The sequence below is a fragment of the Misgurnus anguillicaudatus genome, chromosome 2 (genome assembly GCF_027580225.2).
Source record: "Misgurnus anguillicaudatus chromosome 2, ASM2758022v2, whole genome shotgun sequence".
NCBI lineage: Eukaryota > Metazoa > Chordata > Actinopteri > Cypriniformes > Cobitidae > Misgurnus > Misgurnus anguillicaudatus.
Genome location: NC_073338.2, coordinates 45,414,976 through 45,441,310, shown reverse-complemented (window position 1 = coordinate 45,441,310; position 26,335 = coordinate 45,414,976). Strand labels below are relative to the sequence as shown.

Below are 26,335 nucleotides of genomic sequence, written 5' to 3'. Positions count from 1 at the left end.
AACATCTCTAACTCGTGTTCCTCTCTCTTCATTTCTCCATCTCCTGCTGAGACACTTTCATATTCAGATAAGACGGGAACAATGCTGCACAAGCCTGATTGAAGCATCACACACACACACACACACACATCTTGTGTGGAGGACCGGGGGTCCAGACATAACAAAGAGACCAGCATCCCACAGTGGGAAATTATATCCGAGTTTGAATCTATGCAGCTTTTCAATCCAGGCCATAGACAACTGCCATCTATCAATGTGTATAATAAGACCCAACCTGTAATATTTCCTGACCGATAACCGTGTTAAGAATCTACTGAACAGCAAACGCTAATTTTACCAACACTCGTGTAGACGCCAGGGCTGTAATGGTATGTTCACACCCGACGCGATGAAGCATTAAGTTCAAGTGATTGACATGTTAAGTCAATCCATAGACCCATAGAAATCCTAAGGTGGCACAAAAGATGTGATTCCTCCAATTAACGCGGCGCAAATTAAGCCTTTGAGCGAGTGGAGGCAGAAATACAAACAACAATGGGTGACAAAATCTACATTACTGAGCGTATAGTGACTAAGAATATATGCAACGTACAAATGAGCAGTAAAACAAAAGTTGAGCAATCCTATTTCATCACTTACGCTGACAATTCAGAGAAAGCTCTTACATTTAAATGTACAAAACACTGTGCAGCATGTTTACTTACAACACAAGCAGGGGACTCCGACATAATATTAGTTCGCGTCCATAAAACTCGTCATTACTCCCGCTCACGTTTAAATGACAGCGGAGAGACTCCCCCACCATCTCGACAGACCACCCCCTCACAGTATTCAGGACAAAAGTGGACAAAAGCGACGGATTTAAATACCAGGTGTAAACATGATGTGTCTCTCTCGTCCACTTGTGATCCGAACGACGAAAACACATCTTAATACCAAGTATAAACAGCCCCTAAAACACCCAAGCACCTCAAAACCCTGGCAACCACGTTATTATTATAGCTGAAGGTTTTTTATAGGCAACCATCATTAACGTAAAAATCTTACAATTCCCAAACCTTGCCTGTTAAACAACGACCCTCTCTAGTTAATGGAGATTTTTAACACTGAATATTCAAGTTTGTCCAAATAATCTGTGCAAACAGATTCTGTTTAACGTCCGTGACCACTTTTTGATACACGCTAGCACACACTGGCTCCTATTTGGCTGAGGCAGGGCACTAACAGGACTTTATGGTTGCTCATAGGCCGCATAGAAACTACTGCTGTTAAAGTGAACAGATTTGTGTCTAGATACAGGAACGAGCGCCAATGGGCAAGAAACTCACAGCCCCGGGAGATGATACAAGATCAGCCTCATAAAAGCCCAGATGGCTGATAGCCTGTGGCAGACCTGCAAGAAGTATGGATGCCCATTCCACTATGGCCAATTATAGCAATCTCAACATTTCCCAGTAAACGGCTTGGAGGCGCTGAAAACTTGTGTGAGCTTGTGTGGGTTTATTTCTAAACAACCTAAACTGCGTGTCTGAATTAAAGGAAGGACTACCGAACACCGATAACATACAACATTCTTCTTCCAATGTGACGTGAATATAAATGCTTTAAAATATATTTCAAAATATACAAAAAATGGCCAATAAATATATTGTTGAAAATACATTTTTGTAAACATATTTCAAAATTTATTTCAGCGCACATATTTTTGTATATTTTGAAATATATTTAAAATTAGACCGTTTTATCGGATGCAGACCTGCAAGAAGTATGGATGCCCATTCCACTATGGCCAATTATAGCAATCTCAACATTTCCCAGTAAACAGCTTGGAGGTGCTGAAAACTTGTGTGAGCTTGTGTGGGTTTATTTCTAAACAACCTAAACTGCGTGTCTGAATTATAAGAAGGACTACCGAAAACGTATAAAGTACGTCTCTAAATTCTACTCTATAAATGGTAACACTTTAGTTTGGGGAAGGCATATTGACTTTTGTCTCAAACTCATAATGTACTACTAATTATTGTAGCTAATAAGTAAGTTGTTGTAGCAGTTAGGTTTAGGTATGGGATTGGGTTAAGGGATGTACTGTACAATATGTTCATACAGAACAATGCATTAACATGTCCTTTATAAGTACTAATAAACATGCAATATGCAAGCCTAAAGGCAGTTAAGAAATGAGAATCGTGCGGCCCCTTACTACTGTTTTAACCTATAAATAAGTATAATAACCTTGATCTGTATGGTGGCTCTGCATGCTTTCTTACTAGACTATGATGTTGTTGCTTTAAGATTAAGGTTCAGGGATACACTAAGGGGCAGTTTCCCGGACCAGGATTAGCTTAATCCAGGACTAGGTCTTAGTTTAATTAGGAAATATAAGTAGTTTTAACAAACATGCCTTACTAAAAACTAGGGCTGTCAAAATTAACGCGTTAATAACGCGTTAACGCAAATTCATTTTAACGCCACTAATTTTATTAACGGAGATTAACGCAACGCGCAATTTCTGTTTGACCCTTGGTCCAGCCCATAGTTGAATGAACAGAGACGCAGACAAATGTGACTCTCTCTAAATGAGTAAAAGGTTTTCATAGAAATAAGAACATTAAGCAAATCGTCTACCAAATCCAATGCTCTAAATGCTCGTTGGACATCTGATATGATCTTTATTTATACGTCTGAGAGGTGTAACGTTACCGTCCTCCTAATGCTTAATCTAATACAAAGATGCGTCTCAATTCATTTTGGTTTCGCTTTTATGCATGACTTAGAAAATAGACTGCAGGACTTGCTTGATGTTAAAAGAGTCATTAAGAGAGATAAAGTTCGGTACCTGATTAATGTTAAAGAGTTATTAAGAGAGACAAGACTCAAAAGCGATCCCCTCACGCTGACTGACTGATATCTGAAGCGCGTGCACACAGACGCGCGAGTGCGAGACCCGGATATATAGACATCTACACAAAATTACAGTTTTACAAATATCTGTTTTGATAAGAATTCAAGCAGGTAGGCTCTATAATCTGTTATGTGTTAAGTAAATGTTTGGTTAACTGTTGGGTAAAACTATCTGACGTGTAACGTTATATTAGATCACTTAGATTTTAAGCAGTCTGTCTCAATGTCAATCAAACAAAAGGAAAAAAAGTTGAACATACATTGATGATGTTTTTGCTTTGTGTGTGCTAAATCTATTAGTTTTACCAGTGATTTTAAGGTATTGATGTGGTAATATAATGTATGGATGTGGAAATGTTTGTGGTAATTTGACTCTTTCAACTTCAAACACGTGTAGTTCTGTCATATTTTGTTATATTTCAACAAATCATGCATTGTTCTATGTTTTAATAGAGAATGTCAAAATATGAACAACTATTTTTTTTAAATTTGCTAATTCCGACTCAACTTGCCAGCACAGGTCACAAATGATGCAGCAGCAAACAAAAATGGAGAAAGAAAAATCTTCTGAAAGGAAAATTAATATACAAAACAATGGCTGGTGATTCTGTTAAAATGTAAACAGGCTGTTGTTAACATACATTTGCATAAAGCATCTATATATGTATATATGATACGAATATTAAAAACCTGAAAAGTGTTAAATTAGGGTAAATTTAGAATGGATAAAAATGTGCGATTAATTTGCGATTAATCGCAGTTAACTCATGAAATCATGCGATTAATCTAGATTAATTTTTTTAATCTATTGACAGCCCTACTAAAAACATTACCTGTGTGCATTTTGAGGTAAAACAAAGGGCCCTGATGTATTTGAAGATATGTAAGTGCAAGTTGTTTTCAGTTTGGAGAGCTCTTAAAAGTGTTTAAAGGAACACGCCCACATTTTGGGAATTTAGCTTATTCACCGTATCCCCCAGAGTTAGATAAGTCCATACATACCTCTCTCATCTCCGTGCGTGCTGTAACTCTGTCTGACGCAGCCCCCGCTAGCTTAGCTTAGCACAAAGACTGGAAGTGGGTGGCTTTAGCTAGCATACTGCTCCCAATAAGTGACAAAATAACGCGATCATTTTCCTATTTATGTGTTGTGATTTGTATAGTCAAACCGTGTACAAATAACAAGGTGATATGAGACACAGCGATCTTTTAACAGTATACATACTGAGAACTATATTCTCTGAAGACGAAGCACTGCCGCATGGGCGGAGTGATTTGCACAATTCTGACCGAACTCTCTGCTCCTCACCAGGGGCTTCTCGGGTGCTGCGAGCAGATCACTCCGCCCATGCGGCAGTGCTTCGTCTTCAGAGAATATAGTTCTCAGTATGTATACTGTTAAAAGATCGCTGTGTCTCATATCACCTTGTTATTTGTACACGGTTTGACTATACAAATCACAACACATAAATAGGAAAATGATCGCGTTATTTTGTCACTTATTGGGAGCAGTATGCTAGCTAAAGCCACCCACTTCCAGTCTTTGTGCTAAGCTAAGCTAGCGGGGGCTGCGTCAGACAGAGTTACAGCACGCACGGAGATGAGAGAGGTATGTATGGACTTATCTAACTCTGGGGGATACGGTGAATAAGCTAAATTCCCAAAATGTGGGCGTGTTCCTTTAAGTCTAGGACTAGTCTAATCCCTGTCCGCGAAACCGCCCATATATGTTCAGCAATCAAAACTATTCGTCGGAAAATAAAAAAACATTAAAATGCTTCCACATCGCTGACACGTATAAAGCGTGCAACCCTCTCACTCTACACTGGTTGCTACTTGATGGTGTCATTGAAAACGATCTGTAAAATGTATTTTTTGTAAAAAAAATATTGTTTTTCATATAGATGCTTTTATCAAACACATGTGTTGCTGCGGTTAAGTGCCTGCCCCAAAGTTAACTTCATTTCTGTGCTTGTTTATCAGTCTGGCTAGCAACTTAAATGACTTCTGAAACAAATACCTTGTGGAAAATAAAAATGTTGGATGTCCAAAAGACAAGGAGAGACGGTGAGCGTGGATCACCACTGTACAGATTTGACAGCCAGGCAAAAATCCCATACTGCAAAAAAAATTATTTGGCCAAAAATATGTTTTAAATTTAAATTTTTAATTTTTTGTAGAAGGTAAAGCTTAAATATATTTTAATTTTTTTTTACACATATTTCAAAATGTATTTTAGAGGCTAATACTAATACATTTCTAATTATACAACTCATATGGCTAAAAATATATGTTTCCTGGCCAAAATATATTGATGGTATAAAGTAAAAATATATTTTTTACAGTTGAAAATATATTACATTTTAATCTTTTCAAAGCAGTTTTGTTTACAGGTTTGTAACATACAACATTCTTCTTCCAATGTGACATGAATATTATACACTTTAAAATATATTTCAAAATATCAAAAAAAGGCCACTAAATATTTTGTTGAAAAATACATTTTTGTAAACATTTTAAAATATATTTCAGCACATATATTTTTTTGGCTATTTTTGAATATTTTGAAATATATTTAAAATTATAGATGGTTTCATCGGACGCACATGCGGTGATGCAATTACGCGTCTGGCCGGAATGTTACTTCCGGTTTCTGTTTGTTTAATGGTCTGACTAGTTGCTAAACTGAACTCTTGAAGAAATACCTCGTCGAAAATCCTGGGTAATCTACATGTTGTTTATTTTGCTTGTTATATAAATAAACTACTTTAAAAGGACTTTGTTGTTATTTATTTTTAGCGGAGTTTACGCGTGTTCCACGAAAGCTGCTTAATTACATTGTTACTGCTGAAACCGTCTATATTTAAACATATATTTTTTGCCGTATGGGATTTAAGGATCTATCTAAAATTGTATTAAATCAATAAGCCCGAAGAAACAGTGGGTTACTCCACTTTGCATCGTGCCTAACAACGCCCCTTACTGGTTAAAAAAATGCACTGTAACACCATTGCTTCGCGGGGCTTATTGCTTTTATAAAACGGTTACTTCATATGCATAGCAGGATTTCATAATTAAAACACAGCAAATAAGTTGTAATTATATTAGTACAAATATTACTCTTCCACCAAACAAACTCTTATTTTATCACCTCTGACATTTTGAGCTAAAAGCTAAGATAATTCCATTTTTGTGAAGGACTTTTGTTAGAGAGCAGATTCACAGCGATAATCAAAACTTTTACTAGTGGATTTTCTACTAGTATTACCTAGTGGATAATAGCGGAAATATGGATTTGGGGTAAAAACACCTCAGGGAAGCATTTTCTCTTAATTGACAAGATAACTCAACAATATTTATTGACACTTATCTGGATAATCGCCATTAATTGTGCAATTGAAGAAAAATAAAAAATATGGTTAAAGACTGTGGTGTTTATTTTCATAAATCAGTACATAGCAACAGTGGCACATTGATACTTAAGCTATGTAATGCAGTCTGAACCGTGGGGTTACCAGGATATTTCATCACAGCTTAGAACGCGTTCAACCAAATTAGAATGAAGGACCAGAACTGGCCGTTTTATAGGCCGTGTCATCGGACGCACATGCTGTGACGCGATTACGCATCTGGTCCGAACTTTACTTCCAGTTTCTATAAACATTCTTTTACACAGTAACGTTAGCTTAGTGTAATGGTTAATAAGCTTTAGCTATGACTTGAACTAAGGTGATGTACTGATTATTTATTTTGCTTGCTAGCAAAAATAATCTCCATTAGAGGGACTTTGTTGTTATCGATTCTATGAGGTTACGTTTGGTACACAAAAGCTGCTTATTTTGTTGCAGCTGAAAACGTCTAAATGCCTTTTCGGCTGAATATATTTGATTTGCCGCACTCCTATTAGGGTTATGATAAACTATACCTTCTCACAGTAAAGACAGCAACTGAGCTGTCAATCAGCAAGATTATAGTGGTGTGTAATATTTTCATGCATATCATGCAAAGTTGACAATAAATGAAGGAGCATTCACACACTGACAGATCTGACAGTATGAATTACGACCATTTAATCGCTGCAAAACGTCAGTATAAGCACCGTCTCTAAACATTGTTTAAAGCATTATTTTGTATAAGCGGTGCAACATGTCAACTTCAACCAAAATGAAATAAGTCTGCAACACGACAGATATCTCTTTTTCTATCTTCCTGTAAACCAATCCATCCTCAATTCTGGTCTTCTAATAGCATTCCCGTCCGTCTGTCATCAAAAAAGCTCATGCAGGCAAAAGTAGCCGATGACCACATGGGCGAGAACCGCTAATTAATCTGCTTTAATGATGAGGCAGCAGCAGTCGCTCTGGCCGGGAGCCACGCTCGCCCGTATAGCGCACCGCAGCAGTCCAGACACCCCCATTCTGGCAACCTGCTGTAATTAGGGCCAAGCCGCCCATTTCCCATCACCCTGCATGGTCAGAAATCAATACTTAATTACCTCCAAGTCCTGCCTCTTCACAAAAACACCAAGATACACATTTACAAAGACATAAAGATATGCATGAAACCACACATACACATAAAAACTACATTCAGTGGCATTGAACATCAAATGGAAAGGCTAATGGCAAGCAGTGTGTATGTAGTGATTAGCTTGCAACCAGTACCAAAGAGTGAGAAATAGCTGTAGTTTCAGTTAAATACTACTATATGTAACCTCAATTAACAGGTATTAATGTTTGCAATAAAGGAGTTTAGTCGATATACATCACAAACGGATTTCAAATGATTTCTGTCGGGCACTTTTTAGAGCACCCATTAAAATTTATTTCAGCCAATCTCTTTGAAGTCCCAGACAGACTCAATTGAAAAGCAGACAAAAATATTCATGACACTGGCTATTTTCTGCCTTAGCTAGAGATTACATTTACGCTCCGTGCAATATTGGTTTGTAATAATTCATTATTGGTAAGGAGATCATAATGAGAGACGAGCGCAAACGGAGACTCAATCACATGCATATTTCCTCTTCAAACTTCAAAGACGTTTCCATGCCTGCAATTGAAAATATCACCTGACAAACTGCTTTTTAATGAAATATTAATGATGTAATAACACGAGTCGTGCTCCCGGCTGACCTGAAGCTGATTTTCTGAGGTGAGATGATTGCGAGCGATGAACGTTTTGATCAGTGAAGCTGAGGTGGTAATGCCACGTTCGGTCAAAGTGTTACGAGTGATACACAACACAGCCAACGGGGCGAAAAGTCTGTGTCAGGATGTTAAAAAACAAGACAATAATGATCTGAATGTGAACTGGTGTTGATGTTTCTAGGGGTCACACTGTAAAAAAAAAACTATTTCAACTTGTTTTTTTAAGTTATGTCAACTATTCACAGGTCAAAACTTAACTCTTTCCCAACCAGCTTTTTTGTCGGCCAGCGGCAGCAATTTAAGATTTTCACAAAAGTTTAATGCCTTCCAGAAAATGTTCTTCTTTAAATATATAAACATACAATATATCAAATGATAGAACAGACCCTCTGCTTTCTTCATTTGTTCTGGTTGGTTTCTTCAAAAATACAAAATTTTAACGAAAGCTGAGATAATTACATTTTTGTAAAGGACTTTTGTTAGAGCTCTGATTCAGGACGCTTCTTAAAACATACACAGTTTTTACTGTTGGCCTTAGTGGATGCTTCAGTTGTTTTATAAGTTGGGTAACAGTGCCACCTGGTGGATAATAGCGGAAATATGGATTGCGGTAAAAACTCGTCATTGGCAGGAAAGCGTTTTCTCCTAATTGACGGGATAACTGGCAGAGATGGCGGGAAACGAGTTAAATTGTAGGTTGAATTGACTTGTTTTAACGTCTTGATGCATTTTTAACAATGCTGGTCTCACTGTTCAGTTCAATTATGATCATTTTCAAATTGAGGGGGGGCTGGGGTGGTCCTGGACCTCCTAAGCGTTGAGGGACCCCCTATAAAACACAAAAGTATAAATTGGGGTGCCCCCTGGTTTGTATTAAAATTAAATTACTACATGAATTTAAAATTCTTGTGCTGCGAAGCGATACGGCCCATTATTTGTCCCAATTTCTAAACTAGGCGTGTCATGATTCTCCAAATCCTCGATTCGATTTTTACTTTTTTTAAGAACGGGTTGCTATGCCATTTTTAGACTAGAATTTAATGAAATATAATATCTAGCGAAGTTAGAATAGGTTGACTCGCAGCACTCAACACGTGTGGGTTTTTTCCGCTTGGCCAGCAGACGAGACGTGACATGGGGGCGTGGCGAAGTTTGAGGTTGTTTCGATTGATTACGATTTAAAATCGAAATTGTGACACCCTTATTCTAAACCAACTAACCCAAAAGATTTGTGTCTGAAATAACTGTAAACTCTCAAGTGCGTTTTACACTGTTTTCTGGAGGAATTGGGTTAGGCGGGGTAAAAATGGTTAGGGTTTGAGTTAAGGGTAATTTGGGTTCCTTTGATTAAAACATTGATCCAGGATCACACTCTAAAAATGTATGGGTTATTATTGACTCATAATGGGTAAATATTGGACAGAACACACTGCTGGGTTAAAACTGCCCCAATATTGGGTTGTTTTAACCCAACTGTTGGGTTGTCATAATCCATGGTTCCATAACAACCAAACATTGGGTTATTTTAACCCAGCATGTGTTCTGTTCGATATTTACCCATTATGGGTCAAAAATAACCCACACATTTTTTATAAAAATCACAGCGACCCCTAATGACAGGGGGTGGGGCTTAGCTAATCTTTGACAGAATTCGAACACTGATTATGATTATTATGTCCACTGTTCGATCTAACGTGATATCTCGATGCGTCACAATGCGTCAAATCCTCAATTTTTAACATTTCTGCACCGGTAAGTCTGTCTCCCTCACACGTTTACTCTTGCGGCCCTTTCTCGTCTTTCATGTCAAAGCCCCACATTAAAACTCTGCTCCAGAGGTGCAAGCTTTCTTCGATAAGGCGCGTATCGATTTGAGACGCCACGTGACATCTTTAACGTGTCGATTAAGTGCTTTACATCCTAGAGAGAATAATCATTCACATGAGCATCGCGATGCATGGTAAATACTATTCAATTCAACAGACCTAGTATGTTCCCTCTTTTAACAGGTGCCTGCTTTAACCAATAACAATCGTTAACTTTTCTGCAAGATGATATTTATTAAAATCCATAACCATTGGCACTAAAATGTAGCATGTTAACATGAATCCAATATCTATGAAACGCATCTAGAGACTACATAATCTGTCTTCTACACTATGTATAACAAACAAAAACATTTGAGCAACTCCCACATTTAATACAACAGCTTGCAATTTTTTTTAGGACAGAAATGTTGACTTATAAGCAAAGGTTTCGGCGATAACATCTACAATACGTGATAACTATAAAGTCTGCCCATCGGCCTTTTTAAATCCTGCATCTCGCAGACTAATCCAGCGGCTCGCGAGGTGAAATTAAACCATTATGGCACTGGAAGCTTTCATTAGGAGTAATAAATGAGCTGCTTTGTTTCTCGAGCTCCTCAAAACTCAGAACCCTTCTTTCATACATCCAGCTCCATCTACAAACCAAACACAGGCATGGACTCAGGTTTCACCTCTGTTCGGAGAGATGGCGGAGGGGGGAGCAAATGAGAAGAAAAGAGAAGAAAAGACCAACAAACTGAACAACTGCATCTATTTAACTGAGTATAGAGCGAAAGAGAAAGAGCGAACAGACGCAATTATTGGTTGAGCTCTGGGCAGGAAGCAGAAGTCTCTGTCGCTGCCTGTGCCGTCTCAAGTTTTAATTAAAATGCCTCTTTCTTGAGAAAAGAACACAGTCCCAGTCACAACACACCATGTCAACAGCAGGCTTTCATGCAATGGTGGGGGGATTTTGGGGTCTTATATAAAAATTGCATGCTACATGAAATTTCTGTTATTTACTTATTTACTTATAATCAAAGTCATAATGGTTTGGAAAGCATGAGTATATGTAAAACAAAAAAGGAAATTGTATGATTCAATTCAAGCAATTATTGCTTATATTCACACTAGGGCTGCACAATATATCGAAAAACATATAAATACCACAATCATGCAAATTTTGCAATAACTGAATAATTTCAGTATATCCAAAGGTTATAGTTAAAGTGGAAAATGATCAATTATCCCAAATGTTTTACATTTATTTATTATTATTATGATTTTATTAAACATATTACGGAGATCAAATTGACTTTACAAATGTAAAGCATTATTGTATTGCATGTTTTTGCAACTTATCGCATTTTACTTTACTATCGTGCAGCCCTAATATACACTAAATACTACAGTTCATCAAACATACTGTAAATTAGGGCTGCATAATGATTAATCTTGACTAATCGTTTGCAGAATAAAAGTTGTTGTTGACATCATATGTGTGTGTACTGTGTATAATAAATAAATAAATAAATATAAAATACACACACATGCATGTATATCTACTTATTTATATGATATAAATTGTATATAAACATACAAATGTATATACACACACGTTAATATTTCTTAAAGGTACACTTCACTTTTTTGATCTCCGGGTGTGGCAATAACACTTCTAGCATAGCTTAGCATAATCCACTGAATCTAATAAATTACTAAGAGTTTCTATATTTTTCCTATTTAAAACTTGACTCTTCTGTAGTTACATCGTGTACTAAGACCGACGGAAAATTACAAATTAAACAAAAACATTTCTGTCTGTCTTAGTACATGATGTAACTACAGAACAGTCAAGTTTTAAATAGGAAAAATATTAAAACTCTTTGGTTATTTTTAGCGAGATGCTAATGGTCTAATCAGATTCAATGGATTATGCTAAGCTAGGCTAAAAGTGGTAGCGCCGGACACGGAGATCAGCTAAATGGATTCCAAAACGATAAAAAAAATCAAATGTTTAACTCTAGGGGAGCTGAAATATTTGCATATTTTTAAAAAAGTGGAGTGTCCCTTTAAACATAAACATGCATGTGTGTGTGTTTATTTTATAAATACATAATTATTATAAACGGTACACAGACATATATGATGTAAACAAAAACTTTTATTCTGCAAACGATTAGTTTGGATTAAATATGCATTTAATGTTGTGTAGTCTTCTTTTACCATCAGCTCTTTTTCTTTTTTTTAGCTTCCCATCCACCTCTATAAGGTAAATAAGTAAATTTATAAAATATGTTTTTTTTCATCTGGCTTGGGGCACAGCCTTAAAAAACCTTTGGACACGTACTTCAATAAATCAATATACTCTCCTGTGTAAACTCTTGGGAGGATCTTATATCTGCTGACGGGGCCAGTTACCCAGCACACCGCTTCACCAATCTCACATCGAAAAGCTAAAATGTGTTCTAGCGCTTTCTGCTGATTCCACGTACAAATATTCGCGTTGTCCTCAACCAGGTGACTTTTGAATCATCAGATGAAATGGTTTTTGGAAGCTTTGGGTTGTATTGTGTGACTCAGGGGCCATAAATCCAAAAAGACAGCCCAGGGTCGATTTTTGCAGCAAAAACACTTTTGGATTGCAGTACTCTCCCTACTTTATTGAAGTTATTTTATTATTAATCCCACTAATGGTTTACCTCTGAATATTAAATAACACCCGCCGCCCAATACACATTGGAACTGTAAGTCACTATTAAATATGCATGGATGACATTGCATTGGACTAATGGTTTTTAAACTTTTTAGGTCAAGTACAACCATCAATCAACTCAAAACATAAAATTACCACCTAGTTATCACGATCAGTGATGCCCTCGGGAGACCATGCAAGCTCACAGACTTTAAGGGCAATAATATTTCATCATTATCGACTACCTCAGTTTTTCTCCGCTCCCTTAACATGCAGGATCAAATTATAGCAAGCACTGTGCATCTTAAAGAGTATGTTATCTATTTACATAAAATGTGGCTTATGGTCTGACAGATGCTTCAAGATAGACATTAAATGTCAATATACCCTATTCATAAAATGAATATGGTCATGCTGTACACCAATAGTGGGCGCTCCACTGATTAATCCAATGATGTACCACATTTATAAACTAAAGTATTAAATAAAATCTAAAAAAGGCGCACTTTACCCATACAGTAAACAAATGCACCTAATACTTTGTTCTCTCTGCAATAAAACACACATTTTGAAAATGTAGCTGAATTGTCTAAATAGTTTTGTAAACTACCAGTCATCGTTCACCATCTTTATCTGTTACAATTACGCACCACTTGAAGCAGGCAATTTCAAAGCTGGTTTACCAAACTAGTGATGCTGGAATAACCACAGAGCGTGAAGTGAGACCGGCAGCGGTGTGAAACGGTAAAATCAGAACCCATGAAAGACAATAAACCATCAGAGCTTTGAGGTCTGCCAGTCCCACTGAGATCCACACACAACTATCGACCATCGCACGCCATCGACCATCTGGCTGCTGCTTTTAAAGGGTGTGAGGATCTCAAAGGGAGAGTTTCAACAAGCCACATCACCCAGTTGCATCCAAAACAATTTATCAGAGCTCAAAATTGCACCGGCTGAGTGCGTGTGCATGCACCGACACATCGAGTCGAAACACCTGGATACTTGAATCTGATTTATAACCGTGCATAATCATGCTACCCTACTGAAACACCCAGCACTGCTGGTGACCAACATATGTTGTGTTTTCAAAGATGGAGTACCATAAAAGTCGAAATATTTGACTACAGTTTCAGAGCAATGTATCTCTAGAAGCTACGAATTTCACTAAATTACACTGAAAAGTTATTTTTGATGGAAGTCGATTGGGTAAGGTGGAAAAATGACTGATTTACTACACCTTTTTAAATGAGCAGAGTTTAAGGGGCCTGAAAATGCAAGATTTTGAAAAATGACAGCATTACTGTTGCTGCCTAAACAACAATAAATGCAAATTTGTGAAAATGGTCACGTCATTCGTATTACATTGTGTGACATCAACAACTTCTGGTTTTGCATGCATAACACATCAAATTTTGTTGTTTTTGCGAATGCAATGGGCACTGTTTTGAAAATGTCGGGTCAGCTTACTTTTGGGGGCTTTTCCACTGGGTGCAGTATGTAGTACCTGATTTTTTAGTACCACCACGGTTGGGGTTCCAAGCAGACTGATCTGATACCGAAGCGTGACGCGAAAACACTAGATCACTGATTGGTCAGAGAGAATCGTCACTACCAGCGTCATCGCTATAATGTAAAAGATTAGCTTTACCTTTATGCTAGCTTGCGCTGTCTCGAGCAAACCTGTTGTCATCTGTGCTCTACTAAAAGTTCCCAAACTCCCTTTTAGTGATGAAAACATCCACAGGTTGAGAATCAGGAACACCATAACAGTTTTTTCCAAACTTGCAGTTTGTGGTGGCACATTTGCGACGACGCGTATGTCCGCATACTTAAATGCAACTTAAATGAGGCTCAGCGGAGCGCGTCGACTGACGCCACAGGTGTTTGTACACAAACTGTCATGTGAGAATGAGATAGTGATAAACACGATGTGCAAACATCTATTTGTGGTGATCAATTTTAATTTTGTGGCGGACTGAGAAATAAATGAATGTATGGGAATGTACAATGACACACTCACTTGTATGATGTCACAGCAGTAGGCAACGCAAATATAACGACACGCCACTCTGAAGTGTTACTAAACTCGATGGAAAAACTAAGCAAGCCAAAATGAGGTGAGCTCAGCTGACCCGACCTGACCCAAACCAAACCAAACCAAACCGTGGGGTACTATGCAATGAAAAAGCGCCATGAGAAAAACTTTTCCATTTTTAAATGCACAGTTGTTGTGATTTAAGCTTTAAAGACTATTACAAGTCATTCCCACAAATTTGATAAAAACTCGTCTACTGCATGTTATACATAGACCGTTTCATCGGACACACGTGCAGTGACGCGATAAGCGTCTGGTCCAAACTTTACTTCCGGTTTCTGTTTGTTTAATGGTCTGACTAGTTGCTGAAACTGAACTCCTAAACAAACCTCATCGAAAATAACAATTGTTTTGGGTTCCTATGTAATCTACGTGCTGTTTATTTTGCTTGTTATATAAATAAACTACTTTAAAAGGACTTGTTATTTATTCTTCGAAGAGTTTACCGGAAGTTACGTGATGACCACGAAAGCCGCTTGTTTATGTTGTTACTGCTGAAACTGTCTATAGATAAAATTTGTGAAATATTTAATTAACCTGATTTCGTAGCAATAATGTTCAACAAGCAAAATACATTTGCATGCATATTTACGTGATAAACAAACTCAAGACAATGGGGCTTTAATCATAAAACCTTCGTAAATATATGAGTAAACTCCAAGTAATTTCTGTGTAAAACGGATCTTCACGAAACCTTTCCTCCGGATTCACAAATACTTCGTAAACGTCAGATTTGATAGTAAAATGTGTGTATGTTAATGAATTCCAATCATTCGTATTCAAATTTAAAGCAAGGGCACTCTTGAAAAATTATTTTAATACATAAGTGCATAGGTTGTCTAACGGGGCATACACACAAAACGTGAATTCAGTGATTTGCACAAATAGATTACATACAAAGTCAATGCAAAGACACGAACAGACGCAAATTCAAACACGGCAAAAACACACGGTATTTGCCTTAAACGAGTCTTTGCGTCTTTGAAAATATTCAACTAAAGCGAAAAATTTACATGAAATGAAGTTAAATCCCGCAAGTAATCTAGAGCAAGAAACACAATGCTTTGCGTTTGGTGTGTACTCAGCATAAAACAAATGTTTGAATGTTTTACGCACCATTTACACATGGTAGGGTGCAGATGTATAAAGTGGTTCTTACGTAAATTTTCAGGTTCATAAAAATGTTCGTATTTTTTAAATGTTAGATTGTACGAAAGACATTTACACCTGCTCCCTACCATGTGTAAATGTCTTTCGTACAATCTAACATTTAAAAAATACGAACATTTTTATGAACCTGAAAATTTACGTCAGAACCACTTTATACACTATTTACACACAAAATACAGTGAAACGTCACGGTTCAGCTAACCTGAATCTCATTCATACTGAAGCCAGGCCATTAATAGTTTCATTCTGTTTAGCCATATATGCTTGAAAAATGAGCGTGTATACAGGTTTGGCTAGTATACCAATTTTATAAAAAAAGCACTGCATAGATACTGCTGTAGCAACTTAAAGAGATTTCCAAATCAACTGACTGCTTCATATTTACAATATTACAATCAACTCTTACACAAGTTTGTAAGTAATGATAAACAAAAAGCATTTTATTTCAATCTGTCTGCTTTAGTTATACGCTAAAAATAAATGTAGACAGTTTTTTCTTAAAAATCATTCTCTCTCTTTTTTTTCTCAGCTAGGGTTCATTTAGACAGAGATGCGTGATCTCATTTGCAGATGCATTAGCGAGTTCCTCTCCATTTTCACTGAAGCTTCAAACACTTCTGACAGAGAGACTGAAGATAAAGGAAATATTACAATGTCCTTTAACCTCTCAATGCATAAAGATGACTCTGTTATCCGAGTCGGTTAATGATGAAGTGGTTTAAAATAAACTGTGAACAACCTTGCTCGCCCTGTGTGTGCCCACAGACCGCGGGCTTCTGCAATACTCGACTCTGAACGACGACGACCACTAACTAACCGATATCTCAGGTATCCGATTATATAACACTTTATTTCCGCTGGAATAATCAAATAACTCCAAACAATTATATCAATATTTCATGTCCATTAATTGGATCATTAAGCAGCTGAGTAATAAGTGGGGTTATGTACAGTCAGCTGGACTCTATAGGAAAATAAATCCCCTGAGGTGCATACAACATCCCATTATAGATCGCAAGAACCGCTTACCAAACAAACAAAAGTAATGCATGGGTCGTTTTAAATCAGGGATTTTTAAATACAGGGATAGAGGGATGGGATAAATTATGCCATGGATAGGCAGAAAAAAAGAGTGAGGGAAACCAAAAGAGTGCGGTCAGCAACTGTATCTCATTATTCACATCAGCTGCAGTAATTCTGCCACATAGTCCTCCTGTCCTCCCTTAAACTAATGATGAGCCCGTCCATGTGCATTTAGCTGACATTTAGCATAATAGAGATGGATTGGAAACAAATCAGGAATGGTTCTGCATACAGACACAGAGACGTGCGTATATGTCTGCTAATTTAAAATGTAAACGAATCAGTGATTAGTGAATGAATCGTTTAAGTGAATGAATCGTTTGTATGATAACATTAGTACAGTATCTGTAATGGGGTTTCCATCCAAACGTGAAGCGAATCTTTTCAAAATTCGCAAAAAAGAAAAGCAAACAAATGCGAATTAGGTGCATTTCCATTAATTACCGTAATGGTAACCAACAGTACACTTAGTGCTCTACCTATTGTCCGATTCACAATTTTACATTTCCTTTGGTGTGTAAGTGTGTATTAGTTCATGTTAACGATATGCTATATATGATATAAAGATGCAAACCCCAAAGTAAACGATGACGCGAGTTGTCATCTCCAACGTAAATCTCTTTTCTTGGACTACAACAAACACACGGATTGTAGGCAACAGTTTACTTTCTGGGATTGGTGATGTAGACAAGACCGACATTATCATAATTCCCCTTGCTTCGGACTCACAGCCTGTAAGTTAACTCCTGTTAGCATTGCATTGTGAGCAAATCTTTCAAACATGGTAAGAAGCATCATATTTCCGGCTGACGTCAGATGTATTTAGGCCAATCACAACATACAGATTAGCTGGCCAATCAGGAACACAGAACTTTTCAAATCCAAAAAATTTAGGAAGAGAGTGAAATCTGGAGCTACAAAAATGTACAGTATGTGGAAAATGATGTGTTTTAATAATAAACCACGCAAACACATAGAATTATGCCAAAAACACAAAATAACATACTTAGAACTGGAAACAGGACTGCATTTGAGTACGATTGTGCAAATTATACATTTACTAGCAGTGCATCTTCTAATTGTCAAATTGAATGCTGTGCATAGAAGAAGGAATGCAGCATTTTTGATGCAGGCACTAGCAGCAAGGGCATTGCGACAACAACGTCGAGCCCCATATATGGTAAAGACAACATCAGCTAGACAATCAGTCATGTGGGTTTAATGTTCGCTATGTCAGAATTTATTCAGCAAATGCATTTTCATCTCACATTATTTGCATAAGTCAAAAACCACCTTAAGGGGCTGGACACACCAAAGCTTTTACGCCCGCGGCCCGGGCATGTTTTCAATTGTTTCCAATGGAAGCTCTGCGTTTTTCAAATAAGCCAGCAGCTAGCGGTTTTCTTCCGCGCTGAAAAACGGCGCCCAGCGGTTTTCCCGCGCTTAGCGCTGAGCATCGAGAGTTGAAAAATGTTCAACTTTGGAAGAAAAGCTTCGCTCGTCAATGTCAGTTCTCACGCGGCCGTCCAATCACAGTGGACGTGGGGCGGGACAAGTATCACAGCAACCAACCGTCTCACAGCTGACGTATCAGAGCTACCAAAGCGCTTAGCTGCAGAAAGCTGGCACTCAGCTGAAAAACAGCTGGGATTCGGTGTTGTCCAGGCGTTTTCAGCCGCGTTTAAAAGTTTTGGTGTACACAACCGCTAAGCAAACAAAACCTTTTTTGCGAATTAAGGAATTTTTATTCGAAATTTGGCATTTCTTATTCGATACTTCAAAATGTGCAGTTAATGTTTCACAAATGGGCTATAAAATACTTATCTGTAATACTCAAAGTAAGGGTGGGTGATATGACTTGATTTATATCAAGGTATGGGTAATTTATATTGTAATGAAGCTATGTGTCCCCGTGTAGTTTTTTTTTTTTTTTTTACAAATTTCTACCAGTTTAATGGTACCTACCGGTAGATCACCCACCCCTAACTCAAATTACTACTTCTCATGACCGGTCAAGTGAATCTAACCTCAATTAATCTGTTGATTAGAATCACAAGATCCAAGTTTCCTTGAATTAATCAAAATTCTCACTACGAGCGTGGCTTTCTGTAATTGTGGCTAAATTAATACATTTGGACATGAATATGTATTTCAAAAGAAGAAATACCACAGATTGATGGGAAAACATGTAGGAAATCACAACGCTACAATTTGATTGATCACAATTCCATAAGAATTCCAAGTATTCCATAGAGCACACAGCAGTGCGTCTGCATGTACAGTAGGTAATATTTAAGTGTTGCTGAGGTTTACTGATGAACAATCAATACTATAATATAATTATTGAAAATACACATTCCCAAATAGACACAGCAATTATTCCCAATTAGGGTTGCAAAGCTCGGGAAAGTTGGAAACTTAAAGAGCTTCCTAGACATCTGACTCACCTTTTCACAATTCCCATATATTCCTGTATAACTTCCATGGAATGTTTCCAAAGTTACCAGAATTTTCCAACCCTATTCCCAATCATTCTGACCCCTTAAAACAGTTTCACATAAATCACATAAATCTCTAAAGCATGTTGAGAACAACCCTAAAATGCCTTCAGCTCTATTTGATCTACGAATGTTTTGCTGACTTGTACAAGGCAGGTGATCAGTGGTGAACTCACAGCACGAATTCTAGTGACGTCTCCCTGCGGCCAATGGGGATAAACCCTGCCGGGTTCCTTTGTCTCCAAAAGAACAAGAGTGCCGGTCAGGGCGCTTGCCGGGTCTGTGTTGAGGTCATGTGATAAAATGGCCTTGTGTCGTGTCGCATTAACAGATGACATAATGGTTGGCTGCAGATAAGTCTTGTTTTTTGGGCCACTGCTGTGGGAACAAGGACTACAGAGATGCACTTACAACATAACTGCACTCAGAGCTCTTTAATTGCTGAGGGTTTGGATGTCTGAGTGTGTGATGGAGGCTGGAGCGCTAACAGAACTATTACCTGTTTGATGTTTCAGAAATCGCAAAATGACAGCCCAATCCAAACTGCACTTACAGGGCACGTAAACACACAAGGACATCAAAACACGGATGTAAGCAGAGCAAGAGCAACACCTCCTTACCAAAAGACAGCTAATCTTCATCAAAGACATTAAATGGAAGTTGTCAAAAGAGTGAATTTCTAAAATGACAGCTAATCAACAAATCTTGAAAGTCAAGATGAACTGACATTTTATCAGTGGCGGCTGGTGACAGCTCATCCGAGGGGCGCAAATTCAAAATATGTGTTTGTTGCGTCATGTGAACCATGCATCACATGTTTTGTCAAAATAATTGCCAAAATAAAAAACCGTTTACGCTCAAATTCACAAAATACACGCAAGACACTCCCTTAACAGTGAACTCTGATTACACATGAGATTATGCAAGTATCTGGCAAATGCGAGCGTCTCTTTTATCATAAACCCTTTAGACGCGTCTGCAGCAGGCCCTTATTTTGACAAGACACGTGATGCACATAGGATCACTCGACATGCAGAACACATATTTTGAAATTACGAACCACACACATGACGTGCTACATACATGTTGTGACGAACTTCGCATCGAGTGCCGGTCACCACTGGTAAGGGGTGACTAGATCAACTTTCTTTATTGTCCTTTGAATGGTCAATCCAAAATTGTTTATTGAATAAAAAAATCACCTGTTTGATCATTGCACAGCAAAAAAAGAAAAAATGTGATATAAAGAGTACCATCAAATTATATCAAGATATATAAAAAATTGATATTGAGATTGGACTAGGAATAGGAAATTTTAAACAAGGGTCTAATTTAGTAAATAGATCATAAAAAAGCATGCATAATGACCAGTAACATGTATTAAGAAAATAAATTATAATAAAAAAGATATAAATGTATCGATTTTTGTATTCAAATAACTAATCAATAATTGCAACTTGCAAAAAGAAACCCCTTTAGATGCTTAAGGCCATTTTCTGACCTCATGCACAAAAAGCAACTGCCCTATTTGTTAAATGGCATATTGAAATGAGAAGATTTCACCTTTTATCTCACCAAGGACAATTTATGCATTAATAGTGCCGCACAAGCGCAATGCCATAAGTGTGCATTCATAATTCATCATATGTATGCCATTATTAGTGACTGCTGGTAAACCGTGCTCACTGAACCACAGAAATCAAAGCAGAGCCACTCCACTTCTCACTAACCCAGATGGTCCCCAAGACCCTCTCACAATTTCACTCTCTCAATCTCTCTCCATCCCCCATCCCCGTTTTCTCCTCATCTCTCTTATACGCTCAGCGGCACACATGGCTTTGACACATTGTTTGTGGTCACTAGACTGGTTTGGCAATTAGGAGTCATAATCTGATCTGACTGATGCAGGCTCAATAAGAGCTAATATGCACACAGCAAACAAGTTTTAAACCACAAAGGCCAACTGCCTTTCAATTAGACACTGAAGCGGGGATCACTAACCCTCCATATGGTGCCTTCAGACACATTTCCAGTGAACCTGAAAGAAAAACTCTCCTAAATGGATTTAAATGGCACTGCTGCGTGTTTTCAGCTCGTGCTTTGTTAAGCCACCATTCTCCACACACTCGAAAATGACAGCATTAGTCGCAAAGCAGCACAGGATTGTAAATAAAACTGTGTGGCGCGAAAGGCGCACAGTTGCGTGATGTGCAGAACTGGACAGGCACAGATATGCAGATAAACACACATCTCTTCATGTTGGCTGTGGGTTTATTACTTATCTGGACACTCATATATCCAAACGCGCACTGAATTTGCAAAACAACTAAATGTCTGATTTCTGGCGAGCGCGCAACAACCAGTCAGCCACCATCTGTCAGATGCCAGACAATGCGGTTTATTTCTCTCTTTTTTTGATGGGTCTGGTGTTTCTGTTCAATTTTCAGAAGAAAAAAAAATATTCGAACGTGACCTGAATACAACATGTTACCGGTGACCACCGATGGTTTGTACTCCCAAAAGCACACTCTAAAAAATGCAGGTAGTATTTAAACGAGTTACCTACAGTATGCACACCACTATACATTTTTAAATGGTTAAACTGTGACATTCCAGACTTTTAAACGTATATATTCAGCAGATTTTATGCATTTAAAGCGCATAATGAATTGTCAGTGTACTTGTGCCCAGAATCATGTCAACCAAAAGATATCCGGTGATTAACGGGACATAAACAAAAGAAAAATAGCTCAAATAATTAATAAATTGTAATTTGTACTCATCCCTCATATATACTGTACACCGCGTGCTCAATAATCGGCTTTACTTATACTTATACTAAATATACACTTTGCGCACGCACATGTGCCATTACGCGTAAGAAAAGATACTGAAGAAAATCAGTTCATCCAAATATTCATTCAGCAAAAAGACAATCCAAAGTAACAGAACCGAGTAAACTCCTTGCCAACTCCGTTTGATGCCAACTCCGATTAAATCCCAGCGCAATTCTCCGCTACATTATCTGTCAAACCCAAAGCGCTCCGCGCAACAACTTGACATGCACTCAGATCGGTACAGATAAAATCCACATATTTACCTTCCATCGCGAAAACGGTCGTTACCACGCACAGAATCTTTATTAATCCCACAGTCATGGTCAAAGGCATTGCCCGCTCCCGCGGCAATTTTGGAAAACCAAACGGCGTGGCGTGCGCGTAAAATCCGTCACTCGTCACACGGGCTGATATTCCAGTGGGTGCGCGGCGTGGAGTCACATCGCAGGCGCGTGGTAAAGAGTGAGTGGATGCTGTCGAGGACGCGCAGCCGGAGACGAGAGAGGAGAGAGGCGGGCCCCTCAGCAACCCCCTTTAAAACCCGAGAACCAATAACGGATTGCGAGCCTAAAATCGCCGGCCAATCACCGAAGGCTCTCTCTTCCCGCGTGCATTGTTATTCAAAACAAAAACTTTTGTCCATTGCCCCGTCTGAGGTGACGCGCGGCTCGTGTGAAGGGAAACAGCGCCCTCATCTGGCCAAATGTTTACGCGTCCAACTATCTCCAGACAGATTTCTGTTTTTCTCTCTTCTCGTGACTAATAGTTTAAGGAGAATCCCTGACGTGAAACTTAATAATAAAAACGACAAAGTCCGGGTTGCAACAGGTTCGTCAACGGTTATAAATCAAATTGTTCGTTGTCTCTTTTTAATGATCTGGACACGTTGTATTCTAGATGAGAAAAGATGCAGAACTGACAGAAAACGACACGTCTTCCATTATCCTCTATCTAAACTCAACCTTATAGGTACACTGCAATTACTATTCTAAAAATTTGCTAAATGAAAATGCCATTCAAACAGTGAGAGAGAGAGAGAGAGAAAGAGAGAGAGAGAGAGTGAGGGAGAGCACAATGGGAACCGGATTCTCAACTTTACCTTTTAATTAAATATTTTAATATTAAATATTAACTAAGTTTGCAATAGCCTATATAATACAATGTATTTATTTCATAATTTTTGTTTTATGATTTTTTTCTACAGTTTTTCTAAAAAAAATTATGCACATATGTTTTGCAACAATGCAAAAATGGTGAAAATCTCTGTAGAAACTCAATTTAGAGATTTCAAACTGAATTTTGATTGTATTGAATTGCACATGAAATAGGTATAGTGGTTCACAAGAATAGTCAAAATAGTTCACTCAAAAATGAAAATTCATAATTTACTCACCCTCAAGTTGTTTCAAACCTGTATAAAGTTCCTTGTTCGATTAAAGGTCCCATATTTCAAAGCTTTCTAGAGTTTAATTTTAGGTTATGATGTCCTTAAAAATATATATTTGCAGTTTAAATACCAAAAACAATCTCTTAATATTTATACAGCTCCTTCTTTAGGGGCTCAACAGGTCGTTTTGGTCTGTAATAAGTAATATTCATTTGAGCCTCTCTTCTGATAGGCCTGTTGTTTTATGAGCGAAATACACAGTTGAAATAACTTTACCCATGGAAGTACACTAAAGCAGTCATCTCCAGTGGTGGCCGGTGACTGCTTTTTTCGAGGACGCTCGATGTGAAGTTCGTCACATGTATGTAGCCCTTAATGTGTGTGTGGTTCGTAATTTCAAACTATGTGTTCTGCGCATCGAGTGATCCTGTGTGCATCACGTGTCTTGTCAAAATAAGTGCCTGCTGCAGACGTGCTAAAGGATTTATGATAAAAGAGACACTTGTGTTTGCCAGATACTCGCATAATCTCATGAATAATCAGAGTTTACTGTTAAGGGAGTGTCTTGCGTGTATTTTGTGAACATAAGCGTCTCTTTTATCATAAACGGTTTTGACGCGTGTGCAGCAGGCACTTATATTGACAAAACACGTGATGCACATGGTTAACATGACGCAACAAATACATATTTTGAAAACACGTGCAAAACACATGACACTCCGAACACATATTTTGAATTTGTGCCCTTCGAATGAGCAGACATGAGCCGCCACTGGTCGTCTCCAACATGGTCCCCGCAGGGACGAGGTTGCACACAGAGTCTGTGAGGTGCCCGCCAAAGCACCTTCTATTAATAGTCTTAATTGTAATATTTATTTATTACATATTTTTTATATTAGCTTGCCTTCTTTTATGTACACTCACCTAAAGGATTATTAGAAACACCTGTTCAATTTCCAGATTATTTTATCCATTGTGGTAGCCCTTGCTCACAAAAAGGTTGGAGACCCCTGAACTAAATGTTAGTTGCTGTACACTAAATGTCAGGTTAGTAAACCAAGAGACACAGAGACTAAGAGAACTCAACCTCATCGTGTTTAATTCAATAAAAAAAAACATATACCAACAGGTGTCTTTAACTTAGGAAAACAAACAATGTCTGGTTTCCAACAGATATTCTATTAAAACGTGTGGCTACCAAAAACTGTAAAGTTACAAAACAACACGTAAGCATCAAGTTAGCATTGCATAGCTGTTTACAATATATAATTTCAGTTCACATGGTGTAATATTGCTTGGGGGTTTGTTTGGTAAAAAGGGGGTCAGTACAGTGCTCAAACTGGTGTTCCTGATGTCACGTTTTTACGGAAGTCACAACGGCTCGTGAAAAATCACAGCTATTTCAAGCAGGCTGTGTGAATTTGACTGTGAAATGACAAAATATTCATTGATGCTACACAAAAGAAATTGAGGGACCAGAGACAATGCGTATTATATTTCCTACATTCAATCAACATATGAAGAGTTTCGTTGCAAAACGAGATAAATCCATTTTTTTATTTTTGTCAAACATCTTTATTATTATGTTATCATGTTATTATTTTGTTTTATGGTGCTACTTACCTGTATTTATTCAAGGAATATTCAATTTTCTTAAAAGAAAAATCCAGATAATTTACTCACCACCATGTCATCCAAAATGTTGATGTCTTTCTTTGCTCAGTCGAGAAGAATTTTTTTTTTTTTTTTTTTTTTTGAGGAAAACATTCCAGGATTTCTCTCACTTCAATGGACTCCACCGGACACCAACACTTAACACTTAACTCAACACGCAAAAGTTTTTTCAACTGAGTTTCAAAGGACTATAAACAATCCCAAACAAGGCATAAGGGTCTTATCTAGCGAAACGATTGTCATTTTTGGACAAGAAAAATAATGCACTTTTAAACCACAACTTTTCGTTTAGGTCCGGTCCAGCGCGACCTAACGTAAATGCGTAGCGACGTAGAGAGGTCATGTGTTACATATATAAAACGCAAATTTGTGGACCATTGTAAACAATAAACTGACACAAAGACATTAATTAGTATAAGTTGACATACAACAACGTCGCAACGGTCCTCTTTCAACACACTTGTAAACACTGGGGCGGAGTTTCGCATTCGTCTTCTGTGACCTCTTGACATCATGACGTATTGCGTGGGGTCACCTGGCGCATCACGACCAGATCTAGACAAGAAATTGTGCTTTAAAAGTGTATATTTGTTATTTTTCTTGTCAAAAATGACACTCGTTTTGCTAGATAAGACCCTTATGCCTCGTTTGGGATTGTTTATAGTCCTTTGAAACTCCTTTGAAAAAAACTGTTACGTGTTGAGTTAAGTGTTAATTGTTGGTGTCTATTAAAGTCCATTAAAATGAGAAAAATCTGGCAATGTTTTCCTCAAAAAACATAATTTCTTCTCGACTGAACAAAGAAAAACATCAACATTTTGGATCACATGGTGGTGAGTAAATTATCTGGATTTTTCTTTTAAGAAAATGGAATATTCCTTTAAATTATGAAGGTTTAAATCAAAACTAACAGACTGCAGTTGAATTGATATTAATTGTTTTGCAACAAAACTCTTCATATATACTTCCAAGATAAGCAAAGGAATGAGTATAAACATACATAATCATTCAGTTCAGAAATAGTCCTACTTAAT

At 37.7% G+C, this 26,335-nt stretch overlaps 1 protein-coding gene across 1 annotated transcript in view; it reads right to left on the bottom strand.

Annotated features, from left to right (window-relative positions):
- ephb1 (EPH receptor B1) overlaps positions 1–22,750 on the bottom strand; it is a 326,298-nt gene extending 303,548 nt beyond the window's left edge. Inside the window, exon 1 of the mRNA XM_055203462.2 lies at positions 22,504–22,750. Within this exon, the coding sequence (XP_055059437.2) occupies positions 22,504–22,573 (70 nt within the window). The 5' untranslated portion in view covers positions 22,574–22,750. The remainder of the gene's footprint in view (positions 1–22,503) is intronic.
- Positions 22,751–26,335: the final 3,585 nt, after the last annotated feature.